Here is a 15565-nt window from a genome sequence, read left to right on the forward strand (position 1 = left end):
ACAAAACTTGCGTTTGAGTTGTCAGTGGTAAATTCTTTAAATAAGAAAATGTACTTACAGGCTGTGAGTCAGAAGCGCCAGACTGGCTTTGCAAAGTTGGAATTGCCCCACTTTATAGAATCAGCCGTGCAAGCCTGCATTGTAGGCTACTCTCCCAGGTTCAGGAAATAGTCCTCCATAAAATGCGCTGCACACACTCCAATATTTGGGTTGTACTGTTCTGGAACAGTGTTGTAAATACAACTTAACCACTGATTTCTAGTTGTGTCCTCTTTTGGAAGCCCAAACAAAGTATTTTTGCTTTCACAATGAAACACAGCATCTCCAGGACATGGCGCCGGCGGCAGCAACAACACTACAGCGAGAATAATAGTTCCACCTTTCTTTGTGTAAACATTTGAGTGATGTTTTGCAAATCTTCCCACACCTTGATGTAGACATGTGGGGGCGTGTTTAAATGAGCCGTTTTAGGAGGGCGTGGTCGAGTCTTAAATTTTATAAAGAATATCTCTTTGGTTTTGAGACTTTAGTCTTTGCAACTTCAGGGATCTTATATATGCACAAACAGCTTGTAACACCCCAAAGAGAAAGGAAAACTTGAAATCCTGAAACTTGAAATATGACCCCTTTAAGTTCAGGTTCTTTATAAATGAAAAAGTTCTTGATACATTTAAAAAGTGTAATGACTTCTGATATAATTCTAATATATATTAAATTGCACACACCTTGCTTTCCCATAAATCCACAGAAGCTTAGGTCGTCCCTCAGATTTGAAAAGTTGAATTAAGTTGAAAGTACATATGTGACCCTGGACCACAAAACCAGTCATAATAGCCAAAAAATACATTGCATGGGTAAAAATTATTGATTTTTCTTTAATGCCAAAGATCATTAGGATATTAAGTAAAGATCATGTTCCATTAAGATATTTTGTAAATTTCTTACCGTAAATATATCAAAAATTATTTTTTGATTAGTAATATGCATTGCTAAGGAGTTCATTTGGACAACTTTAAAGGTGATTTTCTCAATATTTTGATTTTTTTCCACCCTCAGATTCCAGATTTTCAAATAGTTGTATCTCAGCCAAACATCAGCCTATCATGCATCAATGGAAAGCTTATGTATTCAGCTTGACGGTTGTCAATTTAAAAAAATTGACCCCTATATGATTGGTTTTGTGGTCCAGTGTTGCATATTCTGAAAATAAAAGTTTTCAAACACTCCTTCCCATTTTCCATTGGCCAGTTCTGCCCAAAATCACTCAATGCTGAGCCAACAATCAGAGCATTGTTTGCATAGCACCATAGAGCCACAACATTTTTTTTTTTTCAGGCGCATTAACATATGAATGGCTTACTAATAGTCCCCTCAGCATATTTAGTTGAGATAGAACAAATTAATTTAACATCGAAAAAATGACACCCTTCAGCTTTAAGGAGCTCGGTGTTTGGGGTGGGTTCTTCAGTACAGCATGAGTGTGAGGCGAAGGTGGTTCTGAGGAGGACAGCTCCAGTCATCTCTGAACTACAGCGAGCAAACATCCCAGAACACGCATGTTTGGCTCTGTCATGGCCTCCCCCTCATAAGGGAGCATTATGGATTAGTGGAGGGGAGGCGACTGTAAATCCCCACTGTTGTGCTGATCTGGATTTAAACGCTGGACAGATAAATTGTCATTTGAGGATAGTATCAGGCGAGCCGGGACAATGGATACGAACATGCGCAAATTTACGGTGAGAAGATGGTTTTCGGTGTACCTGCGCGGAAAGTCGCGATCCAAAAGCTCGAGTTTATGCAAACTAGAGGTGGGTATCACTTTATTTGCTTCGTTTACCAACCTGTGTGTCTCGTGTCTTGAATTACATATGTGGAGTGCCTGTCAACAATGTCGAAATCTGACGGTTGCGATGTAAAGTTGCGATGAAGTGCGAAATGTGAAAACGCAAAGGCAAATATTTCAAACAAGCATTGCATTTTCGATTAGATTTCTCATAGGTTTTGGTTTGAAATAGTCTGAACTAGTCAAAGAAAAGCAGGCTAGCCTATAGGAATGTGTAGCCTAGAGAATTCCCCATAATTTGGAACCCATCCTGAAGGATCCTAATGGGATCAAAGAATCTAATCACTAACATCCCAGTGCGGTTCTTACAGTATTTATTGTTTCCTTTTGTATGTTGTGTATCTTGTATCAGGTTAACTGCAGCAGGAGAATTTAACAAAGCTGTAAGAGTTTTAAAAGAGTTTCTTTATATTTTTATACTGGTTATATAGCTTTTGGGATCCTATAGTTTGATTGGGACTTGACACTGACACTGCAAAAACAAACAAACAAACAAACAAACAAAAACAAAGGTGCAAACAGTAAAAATTCGGTTAATTCAAAATTAAACCTAATTTTATTAGGTAAAAACAGCATAAATGTACTGCACATAATCCACCACATTCGTTATGCTGTATATTTGAAAAAATAAATAAATAAATATATGGAGAGTTTATTTGCAAAAAGAAAAATGCAGTCAAAAATCATGTTTTTTTATTGTGTGTTTTCTTTTATTTATTATTATTAGTTAGATGTATTTGTTAGTTATTTTTTTTAACCTAATCAAAATAACCTAACTGCAGTTTGATTGAGATTAACTGAATGCACAATGAAAAAACTTGATTTTTGAAAATGGTTAAAAACAGAGTTATCTGTTTTTGCAAATTAACTCTCCATATATATATATATGTTTTTTTGAGAGTTAGAGTTACATATGTTGCATTTACTCTTGATGGTGTTTGTCTCTGTGTGGGCACTGGGCAAAACTCTACACTCTAATTATTATCTACAATCTACACTAATTATTCATTTTAATTTTATTGTTGCCCACAATTGCTGGAGAGTTTGTCACATTTTACAGTAAAGAAGAAAAGAAGATTTTAATAGCTGAAGTAAGTAAGTCTACTGACATTATACTGTATGATACATTTGCATTTACTATTAGAAACTTTACAATATACTCATCAAAATGATATTACATTATGCCTTTAACAATGTCACTGCATTTTTATAATTCTGCCAGTTCTTCCAGCCACAACATCCAGTATTTACTCCAGAATGTTTTTAGTAGTATAATGCATAACTTTATAAGTATTAGGCTCAAGATTGAGCTACTGTTATAAATGTTATTTAATTAGTATTATACAATTTTTGAACAACTGCATGTATGATTCTCATCAGAAGCAGTGCAATCTAGACACACCAACAGCGTGTCCTGGTTAGATTTCTAACAGCTGTGGACCCTTCGTCATTCAGTCCTGTGTTGTTTTTGCTGAACCCTCAAATGTCTGCTGGCAACAATGATCAAACCTGACATACCTGTCTCTCAGTATTAATAGTTAAGGCCTCGAAAGAGTTGCATTCCATGAAGCATCTGTGCCTTTGCCCTGATGTCCACTGGATGAAGAAATGCACCCTACTTTTATGTCTGTTGTTTCTGATACCTGTACACTAAACTGATGTGTGTGTCTGGAATGACGACGATAGAGCCCATTCAGGCTAGTGGGGGGGGGCTGTTTCATAAAGCACGTTTACCAAACATGCCAGGCTTATTTCAGTTAGCCTGACTTATTTTGAACCAAATCAATTGACAACAAGTCAGACTAACTGAAATAAACCTGGCTTATTTGGTAAACTTGTTTTATGAAACAGGCCATAGGTTCTGTTAGAAATTGTGTTCAGTTTAGCGTCTCGTGGAAAACTTTGTGTGTATACTTGCTTGTAATTTAAGCGCTTGTTAGTTTTTGTTTCTTTATGGCTTAAATGAACTTTTTCTTTATGCAATATTTAAGGAAAGGCTTTCTTTTTCAGTGTTAAGCAGCAAAATGTTGCTACTGTTGTTAGAAATTAATTTCTGATGGTTTAAAGCTCCATGCACCACTGAACCTGACAAAACTCTCCACAGCCTTTTGAAATGATGGGTCATGGAATATTCAGTTGCCAAAACTGTATTGAAATATTGGAAATCCATATGCTGTTGGTTTTTAGATTAGCAAAGTACTGCATGTACTGTACTCTATACAAACTAAATGACCACATTTAGCCTACACCATTGTCATTAAGATCCATATTTGATGTTTATTCAGAAAAGATGTGTGCTTTAAGGTCTGCCTATTCCAAAACCTATTCCAAATCTATTCCAAATATCGCACATGCATTCTTTCCCCACTATTATGCCTTCTTATCATTTCACTGTTGAAATGATAAACATTGCACAATGTTTATTAATTCCAGACAGTAATTTTTTTTTTTTTTTTTACTTTTGTCAAGTATTAATACCCATACTCTGCGTTTAACCCATCCAAGTGCACACACACAGCAGTGAGTAGTGAACAAATGCACACACGCACACACACACACCGTGAACACACACCCGGAGCAGTGGGCAGCCGTGCTGCAGCGCCCGGGGAGCAGTTGGGGGTTCGGTGTCTTGCTCAAGGGCACCTCAGTCGTGGTATTGAGGGTGGAGAGAGCGCTGTACATTCACTCCCCCCACCTACAATTCCTGCCGGCCGGGGACTCGAACCCGCAACCTTTCGATTACGAGTCCGACTCTCTAACCATTAGGCCACGACTTCCCCCGTAATTAAATGAACTCATTATTTACAAATTAAATGAACTCATTATTTCTCAAATGTATTCCTGGCAACTGCATAATGAATTGGAGTGTGAGACATTAGTCTGTATATAAATATATTAAAATCTAACGAAAATCTGCCCAAAAATATGTTTCTTCGATAGATGTTTTCAAAACTCTCCATGTCTCATAGCAGAAATTGCTTTTGTTTGGACAGACACAGAAAAAAAAACATGTTTAGATAAGCAGTTTACATGATGCAGAATTCAGATTAATACAAGCATATGGACCCTTTTCACATTTCCGGGTTTCTCAGAAGCGGAAGTCGTCGTAGTTGGGTAGTAATAATAATGGGAGACTATGTCAAATATGTGACCCTGGACCACAAAAGCAGTCTTAAGTCTCTGGGGTATATTTGTAGCAATAGCCAACAATACATTGTGTGGGTCAAAATTATTGATTTTCTTTTATGCCAAAAATCATTAGGATATTAAATAAAGGTCATGTTCCGTGAAGATACTTTGTAAATTTCCTACCGTAAATATATCAAAACTTCATTTTTGATAGTAATATGCATTGCTTAAGAACTTTGAACAATTTTAAAGGTGATTTTCTCAATATTTAGATTTTTTTGCACCCTCAGATTCCAGATTTTCAAATAGTTGTATCTCGGCCAAATATTGCCCTATCCTAACAAACCATGCATCAATGGAAAGCTTATTTATTCAGCTTTCAGGTGATGGATAAATCTCAATTTTGAAAAATTGACCCTTATGACTGGTTTTGTGGTCCAGGGTCACATACATATACACATACATACGCATTTACATTTTGCTCAAATAGCAAAAGAAAAACTTCACAAGAGTGTTTTTACAACTTTCTCATGGAAACAAATATGTAAGGAAAAAATAAATAAAATAAGGAAACAAATATGTTTTTGATGACTGCTGAAACATCACAGTCTGTGAAAAGGGCCTATTATCAGTTGATTTCATATTTTGTAGAGGATTAATCAAGTTATGTTGATCAGGTTTATGCATTTACAGGACACATACAGAATATGAATATGACCAAATTTTTATGTGCATGCAAACATGGTCAAGTCATGTTTAGCTCTAAATGTCTGACACATTGAGTCCAGAGAAGCAGAAATAGATGTCCTTCATTCATCTGCTTCAGGTTATGATCCTTAGGCTATAATAAAGTCCCACTGTGTACAAAAGGCATTTTCTACCACCGTAATACATTTGTGTATTAACTCTGGATTTGAAATGTCAGTAATTCTGAGCATTATGAGTTTAGATGCTCGCTCACAGTGTTTTGAGAAGGTCTCGGCAACCTTTACTGCAGATAAAGACAGTCTGCGGTCACATAACCCTGGAGAGCTGATCGTATTTAAACACAAGTGATCAGTATAGTCAGCATATAACACAGCCTGGGAAATCAAATGGCTGGAGTAATTTAGTTAGTGCTAGCACAGCCCCATCATTAAGCTTAGCTTTGAAGTCATCAGGTTTGGCAAAAGCAATCATGTTGTGGTTTTATTAATAATAATAATACAAAAAATACAGCCAGAATTGTACTTGTACAGATAGATATGTGTACACAGCATGTGTATAGCATAGAGACCGTGTTTAAATATGAGTTCAGTTCATATTGTTCACCACGCGATCTAATTAAATATATATATATTATTTAGTGTCCTCCACATAGTATTTCGGTTTCATCTAGGACTGAGGACTTGCCACTTAACATCATATTGAGCAAAACCCAACACATCGGTAGGTCTACAATATTTGCCTAATATCAGTTCAGGCTTATTGCCGTGTTAGTTATAGTGGGTGACAAGCTACGGAATTAAGCTTGGTAACCTTATAATCGCTCACAGAAAAATACATCGGATATCATTTTTTGTCATGACTAATTTATTAATGATCCAGCATCATCTGTATTAAATAGAAAGAATCATTTCACACAATGTATATATATATAGAGTAAAATAGCCTTGACAGCCGGAGTTACTTACAAGTAACTACTGAAGAACTTTACTCTCTCCTTACCGAGCTCGTGTGTGTATCGATTAAAGTGGAAAGGAGGCAATGGACCTGAACTTTTCTGAACTTAAAACGCTTTTTTTGCGTTTATTTTGTTTTACTACTTACACAATTGTTTTAAAAATATGTCCATTATATTATTTACAATACACAGAGTCACTTGTAATTATGTTTTTCTTTAATTAGGTTCCTGTCCCCGGTCATTTTCAAAAATCCATAATAGGGCATTTTTTATCTTCAAAATGTTGGTTCTGGCTAAAATATGAGTCCTCTATTCATAATATTGCTTATTCTATTGAAAAAGTCATCTTATCTGAATCAGGAGAGAAGTATGTGCTGTTCAAGCACAGTTTACAATAAAAACATTTCTAAACAACATGTGTATAAAACATATAAAAACAGGTACTGGACTTCCTCACTGGAGCTAGTAAACATCATTATGGTTTGAAGAAGACGTCTTAATGATAAATTAGTTTTTTACAAACATGAAGCTAACAGTAACTGATGGACTGGAGTGGTGTGGATTATTGTGATGTTTTTATTAACTGTTTGGACTCTCATTCTGACGGCACCCATTCACTGCAATGCAGTGTAATGCTACATTTCTCCAAATCTGTTCTCACGAAGAAACAAACTCAGAATCTTGACCTCAGGGTGATTTGAAAATCAAAATGTTAAGTAAAATTTCATTTTTGGCTGAACTATTCCTTCACGGTCTGTGGTCAACTTTGTTTTAATAGAAAATTGAATGCTCTGTTTGTACACACAAAGAAAAATATATATTTATATACCTTATTTATATATTATATATATTATAATACCTTTTTTCTTATATCAAACTTTCCAGACAGAGTAGGCTGACCAGGCAGGTGTTTATCCAGCTAAATCATCCTAGATCAGTGAATCCATGAGAATCGTTTTTAATCTACAGGAGTTTATGCAATAATTATTAGTATTTTTTTTTTTCATGCTAGGAGACACCTGAGACTATATTAAGCAATCAAGAAAAGGCTCAATCTCTGATGTGCCTCATGTGGTTCCCATCAGACCATTTCAGCTACAAAAACACCTCAAATATCAACCCTTCAATTTCAGTAAATTAGTATACACAGATAGCGTAGGCAGAAGAGTGTAGTGAACTATTTGTCTCTGAAGACTGAATGCTAAAAACCATTTATCTGAGGTAAAAAAGGAGAAGAATGGCAACTGCAAGTTCAGAACAGCATGAGGGTGATAACTAGCCCTCAAAGGCATGATTATTTAACCTCTTATTTTCCATTCAGATTTTGAGATCTTGATCTGACCTATTCAGTCTCATTGTTTATACGTAGATATTACAAATACAGAGCCGTTAATTGAGTCGCTATGAAATCTACAATGCCTCACAGTTCTCATAGGTAGCAGAAACAAAGCAATATTTTTGCATAAACCAAATGTCATTGTTCTGCTATGGTAATAACATTTTTATCTGTGTTTACAGGATCAAAGAAATACAGACATGAATAGCTAATGAGATGAGAATATAAAGGTCACAAATGACTATGCATCCGTTTACAAAGGAAAATGTAGAATTTTTTCTCTCCTTGTTGTTGTACTAGACATGTATACTGGCCTGATAAAAAATAAAGATTTATTTCTTTATTTAAAATGAATTGTTCATGATACCAGGTAGCTATTGCCATATCGTATGCTCAGTATTTCAGTAATCCTTTTTTTGTAAAGGAAGCCATGTAATACTGCTCTCATCATTCTGTATTCAGGGTTACGTTTAGTTTCCTCTATAATGTGACGCATGTTAAGTTTATTAACAATTCATCATATGGCTAATCTACTTATGCAAGAGCTGAAGTCAAATCTTAGCTAAAGTCCAGGTATTAATTTCTATACAGGGATCTGTATCCATATCGGGTTATGTAACGCTGTCCAGATTGTCACGTGTCAGATTTGCAAAGATACTATAGATTTTATTATGACACATGCATTTGTTTTCAAACGGCAGGTAATTACCTTCTGAAAAATATGTACATGCCAAGAACTACTGGGAATTATATTATAAAAAATAATGTGAAATAATAGAGTGCTTAGTGGACAATAAAAGCTCTAATCTGTCTGAGTGCAAGGATCTTACAGTGATGTATTGACTGAAAACAGTGCAGTGGCTACTTAATTTTGAAGTGAAATTGAGCTTTTACACTGAAGACTTTTCATTAGAAAAGGTAGAAATCTAGTTAATATTAATAAATGTCATTCTGGGCAAGTAGAGTCCAAAAGTGCACTTTTTTCAGCTTTTGATGCACTTTGCTTGTCACCATTCTCTGATTGTTGGTCATTTCTGTGCAGGATCATGGGTAATGTAGTTTTTCACCAGGAACTCTGCTTTTGAGAAGCATTATTAAAAAAATGAAAAAAAACAGAATAAAATGTATGCGGGTTGCTTTCAGCAAAAGCATATGTGACCACAAAATCAGTCTTAAGTCTCTGGGGTATATTTGTAGCAATAGCCAAAAATACATTGTGTGGGGCAAAATTATTGATTTTGCTTTTATGCCAAAAATCATTAAGATATTAAGTAAAGATCATGTACCATGAAGATATTTTGTAAATGTCCTACTGTAAATATATCAAAAGTTAGTAATATTAGTAATATGCATTGCTAAGGACTTCATTTGGACAACTTTAAAGGTGATTTTCTCAATATTTAGATTTTTTGCACCCTCAGATTCTAGATTTCCAAATAGTTGTTTCTCGGCCAAATATTGTCCTATCCTAACAAACAAACCATATATCAATGGAAAGCTTATTTATTTAGCTTTTAGATGATGTATAAATCTCAATTTTGAGAAATTGACCCTTATGACTGATTTTGTGGCCCAGGTTCACATATACCGTTGACTATCAACCTTGTAGCTCACAGGTCTGTCTTTATTGAAAATTGGTCAAATTTGAATTATGGTGAGCATAAATCAGTGATCACTGGATATGTGTGTTTATGGCTTGTTATAGCAATGTCATACTGTGTTGCTTGTGCTGTAGGACTATTCTTATTTAATAAAGTGAGTTTACGTGCTCTTTGTAACAGCTTATGAGCTCTCACGCACAGACAGAAGCTGGTCTAGTGTGTAGGTTGGTGTAGAGCATCTATGATATTACTATACCACACTGTGCCGTATTTCAAGATCCATCTTTAGATAACAGTACCATCACAGCAGTCCTGCCGCAGTCTTCTGCAGTAAAAAAAAAAAATCTAAGCCATCAAGCAACCCATCAGATCTCAAATGCAGCTCACTTTCATCATGCTGTTGATATCCAGTGATGTGTTTAGACAGGGTTCTGATCTACAGTGTTTACCATCTGGTCCCACTGAGTATGTGATTTATTCATATCACTTTAATTTTCAAGCCTTTCCAAAATGAGCCATAGTTGCATGTAAAGGAAGTATGTTTCAGCTGAAAATAGCATCAGAAGTTTAGCGTCGTTTGTTTGTGTCTTTGTGTGTGTGTGTGTGTGAGAGAGGGAGAAACGGTCACACAATGCAAACACATACGAGCTTCATCACTGTGTCTGTCACTCGACTCTGTTCCCCGCTCGGGCTTGAACTGATGGTAAAGCTAATGACATTATTTACTGTTTTTTTTACTATAATTTTGAAAGCTGAAGCTGGCGATTATGGAAAGAGGTGTTACATTTCTGACGTGGCTTGTGGTGTTCGGCCAATCACAATGCACTGTGTCAGCTGGCCAATCAGAGCAGACTGCACTTGTTGGAAGGCGGGGCTTTGTAGAAAATGAAGCGTTTGAGAGAGGCGGGGCATAGAGGACCTACAATAATGTACAGTATTTGAAAAATAATGTTTTTTGAACAATAAAACATCTCAACATATTCTGTTACACCAACTACACAAAATAATGATCTTTAAAAAAAGCATCATATGACCCCTTTAAATGGATTAAAATCCTTTCGGGTTCATGTAACTTTTACTGGAAGAAAAAAAAACAAAAACATAACATTTACATCCATCACAGCCACCCAACTAGAAACACTTCAAAAGTGACTTAAGAATAACAAATAATAATATAAAAAACATTATCAATATAAAAATTAGATAATAAGTTAACTGGAATTTACATCCCTTTAGTTTCATGTAACTTTTTCTGTTAAATAAGGAAATGTTTTTTTTTTTAAACATAAAGATACAGAGATGACACATACATAGTGTGCGAAACCATCATCAGTTATAACTATTTCTTATCAGTAATGTTTTGTAGTGAGTACATATAAAACAAAATAAAACACGCTGTCACTCAGTAAATGTGAATTTGGCCAAAAGTAATTATCTTAGAAAGCTGCATAATTGCTGCTTTTCATTTGAAACAGACTTCCCGTGAGGAGTGATTATGATGTCATACAATTCACAGTGGGTTTGTATTGACCCTCTGTTGAGCAAAATGAAATGAATTTAGTATCTGTTTGTTTTTGATTGCAGTTGCACAGCTTTCGTGCAATCAAAATAAAATTCTTTTGTGAGATGAGTCTGAAATGGAACCACTCAGACCAAATCCTAAATTGAAAACAAAATTGAAAAGCCTGTTTGGTTTGTTGACAAGTAGGAGTTTTTTTTATTATTTATTTTCTCTTTAGAAGTGAGAAATTCAAAATCAATCTTTGTAGATCATTTCCTTGCACTTAAATTGAATTCAGCCTATAAGAGTTCAGGACTAGTTGTCACACTAAATATTTCTCAAGATGAGTATATTTCTCAAATTTGGTCATATATACAGGTCATTCTCAAAAAATTAGCATATTGTGATAAAGTTCATTATTTTCTGCAATGTACTGATAAACATTAGACTTTCATATATTTTAGATTCATTACAACACAACTGAAGTAGTTCAAGCCTTTTATTGTTTTAATATTGATGATTTTGGCATACAGCTCATGAAAACCCAAAATTCCTATCTCAAAAAATTAGCATATCATGAAAAGGTTCTCTAAACGAGCTATTAACCTAATCATCTGAATCAACTAATTAACTCTAAACACCTGCAAAAGATTCCTGAGGCTTTTAAAAACTCCCAGCCTGGTTCATTACTCAAAACCGCAATCATGGGTAAGACTGCCGACCTGACTGCTGTCCAGAAGGCCATCATTGACACCCTCAAGCAAGAGGGTAAGACACAGAAAGAAATTTCTGAACGAATAGGCTGTTCCCAGAGTGCTGTATCAAGGCACCTCAGTGGGAAGTCTGTGGGAAGGAAAAAGTGTGGCAGAAAACGCAGCACAACGAGAAGAGGTGACCGGACCCTGAGGAAGATTGTGGAGAAGGACCGATTCCAGACCTTGGGGGACCTGCGGAAGCAGTGGACTGAGTCTGGAGTAGAAACATCCAGAGCCACCGTGTACAGGCGTGTGCAGGAAATGGGCTACAGGTGCCGCATTCCCCAGGTCAAGCCACTTTTGAACCAGAAACAGCGGCAGAAGCGCCTGACCTGGGCTACAGAGAAGCAGCACTGGACTGTTGCTCAGTGGTCCAAAGTACTTTTTTCGGATGAAAGCAAATTTTGCATGTCATTCGGAAATCAAGGTGCCAGAGTCTGGAGGAAGACTGGGGAGAGGGAAATGCCAAAATGCCTGAAGTCCAGTGTCAAGTACCCACAGTCAGTGATGCTGGTGTTGGTCCACTGTGTTTTATCAAGGGCAGGGTCAATGCAGCTAGCTATCAGGAGATTTTGGAGCACTTCATGCTTCCATCTGCTGAAAAGCTTTATGGAGATGAAGATTTCATTTTTCAGCACGACCTGGCACCTGCTCACAGTGCCAAAACCACTGGTAAATGGTTTACTGACCATGGTATTACTGTGCTCAATTGGCCTGCCAACTCTCCTGACCTGAACCCCATAGAGAATCTGTGGGATATTGTGAAGAGAAAGTTGAGAGACGCAAGACCCAACACTCTGGATGAGCTTAAGGCCGCTATCGAAGCATCCTGGGCCTCCATAACACCTCAGCAGTGCCACAGGCTGATTGCCTCCATGCCACGCCGCATTGAAGCAGTCATTTCTGCAAAAGGATTCCCGACCAAGTATTGAGTGCATAAATGAACATAATGGCCATTCTTTTATTGGTCGGATGAAATATGCTAATTTTTTGAGAGAGGAATTTTGGGTTTTCATGAGCTGTATGCCAAAATCATCAATATTAAAACAATAAAAGGCTTGAACTACTTCAGTTGTGTTGAATCTAAAATATATGAAAGTCTAATGTTTATCAGTACATTACAGAAAATAATGAACTTTATCACAATATGCTAATTTTTTGAGAAGGACCTGTAGATGTCACGTTTATACAATTCTCAACTCTTAAACTTTCCCATGTGACAACTAGCCCCAGTTTCTGCTGTATCATTTCCATCCCCAAGATCCAAAAGTGAATTATCACATCACCAAAGCAGATTTTATAACTAATCATCACATTCTGCTGACGATCATGATGAGTTGTCATGAGGCTCTTTTCCTTGGCTTTTATATGCACAGCTCAACAGGAGCTGCCAGAATTGTTAATCAGTCGTCAGTGCTGAGGTTGAAGATTGTATATCCTCAGTGTACTCATCATCACGTCACAGGAGCAGCCCGGACTGGACTGTGGTTATGCAACGCAGCTGCAAATTTATTTATTCGTGGCGTGCCATAAGCTGGTTTAAGCTGTGCCTCTGAGCTGTGTCAGTCCCAGCACTGGTGCACTATTCAGCTGTGCTCAGCGTTTGAGTTCACAGGCACATTTCTACAGCGTGGCAGTCCAGACTGTCCCCTCTGCAGGCACCCAGCCTCACTGCCGGGGCACCTGGCACAGACCCACAGAGAGAGAGAGAGTGGGCTGTTATTGGGAGATGACTGCATTTGGAACATAACTGACCCTTCAATATACTCCTTGGTTACTGTTACTTAGTACAGAACAGAATTAAATTGGAGATTTCTGTTATTTGCAATAAAATGTACCCATAAAGTGGTGAAAGTTGAATATATACACTATATTGCCAAAAGTATTGGGTCACCCCCTTCTAATGAACATGTTTGACTACTTTAGTAATTTCTATGAGTACAAATCTTAAGCATATAATGTTATTCTAGGGAATTGTGTGCTTCTAATTTTATAGCAACAGTTTGGACAGGACTCTTTTCTATTCTAACATGACAGTGTCTCTGTGTATAAGACACGGTTCAAAAAGACATGATTGATTGAGTCAGTGTGGAAGAACTTGACTGGTCTGCAGAAAGACAAGTCCTGATCCCAGCTGAACTCCTCTGGTGTGACTTTATATACAGACCTTGAGCCAAAAACTCATCACCAAACACCAAACATGTTTATTAGAAGGGGGTGACCCAATACTTTTGGCAATATAGTGTATAATTAACTTGCGTGAAAACAGCAGCTGTGGTTGCCAGAACTTTACCATAAGAAATACAGCAGCAACATTTAAAAATATGTAAATATGTATATGTATAATGTTTTTGACATCGACTAAAAAAATGACACAAGCTGAGGTAAATAATATCTAAAAGGTGCACAATGTCATACACACAAAACACCGTCATGGTAATAATCATGACACTAAAATAATGCAAAAACACGTAACAAAACCCTAATGTACATAAATAATATGAAAACAAACTAGAAGAAGCATAGTTATTTCAATAAAATAAACATCAAATGTGATTTTTCTTTTTCACTTCCAAAAACTGTTTTAATGTAAAACAACATGAAATGTCTGGCACAGTTTTACAGAGTAAAGGAATTTTACCATAGCATTTTTACAGTGTTTACTGTTATATTTGTATTCATTTTTATTAAGTTACCTCGGAGCAATTGTACTGTATGTGTTTTTTACTGATGAACTCCTCAACATTTATTTAAATAAAATACATGTTAATGATAATTTAAATTGTGAACAGTGTGTGTGTGTGTGTGTGTGTGTGTGTACAGGTTTATATATCCTGGTGGGGACTTAAACCTGAATACACACAGACTTATGGGGACTCGTGTCACGGTGGGGACCTAAATTGAGGTCCCCATGGGTACAAAAGCTTTGAGAAAGTAAATATGCACAAAGTATCCTGTAAGGGGCAGGTTTAGATGTAGGGCAATAGAAAATACGGTTTGTACAGTATAAAAACCATTACGCCTAGGGAGAGTCCCTACAAGGATAGCTGACCAGACTGTGTGTGTGTGTGTGTGTGTGTGCGCGCATCTAACCTCAGATTGTGCCAGGTAGACTATCACTATAATTATACTGTAAATCACTTTGGATAAATCACAACCTGCTTATTACTTTTATACTAAAAATAAAACATGAACATGATATTTAACACTGCTTGTACACTGTAAAGTGTCTTACTTTAATGAGCTATTTCTAACTGATAAAGATGTCATGCATGATTTATACTTTAAATTCTATTATAATATTTCTACTGTTTTTTTTTCTTCTCCAAATTGATTCAGATATATTTGCTTATGTGGTTTATGAACAGAATATCCCTAACGCTATTGTACTCTACGCAATTTTATACCTTTTCACAAAGCCCAGACAAAATCTGCAGACTTTAGCTACATTTTCTGTATCAAGTTCAAGGAAAAATGTGCTGAATAGACATACTGTACATCTGAGTGTAATAAACAGACTATCAGAAAAGAATAAAATGTAGGGCTGGGAGTGGGATTAGGTTACATGCATCGATTGTTGCTTGGATTTTGAGATGTGGCCATTTCAGAAATGGAGGCTGATAAAAAATTCTGAGAAATTAAGAAGTCACAAGAACAAATACACTGAATCATTCGCAATAAAATCTATAAAATGCATTTAGAAAATAGAGAACCTTAAAATTTGCAAAGTTTTCTCA

The 15565-nt window shown here is 36.3% G+C and overlaps 1 protein-coding gene across 1 annotated transcript in view; it reads left to right on the top strand.

Moving 5' to 3' along the window:
- Positions 1 to 1466: 1466 nt before the first annotated feature.
- The window catches only part of LOC306884600 (ribosomal protein S6 kinase alpha-2-like), a 56745-nt gene continuing 42646 nt past the window's right edge, over positions 1467 to 15565 (top strand). Inside the window, exon 1 of the mRNA XM_079440598.1 lies at positions 1467 to 1808. Coding sequence (XP_079296724.1) covers positions 1710 to 1808 — 99 coding nt within the window. The 5' untranslated portion in view covers positions 1467 to 1709. The remainder of the gene's footprint in view (positions 1809 to 15565) is intronic.

Source organism: Barbus barbus (assembly GCF_936440315.1).
Source record: "Barbus barbus genome assembly, chromosome: 18".
In the NCBI taxonomy this organism is placed as follows: Eukaryota; Metazoa; Chordata; class Actinopteri; order Cypriniformes; family Cyprinidae; genus Barbus; species Barbus barbus.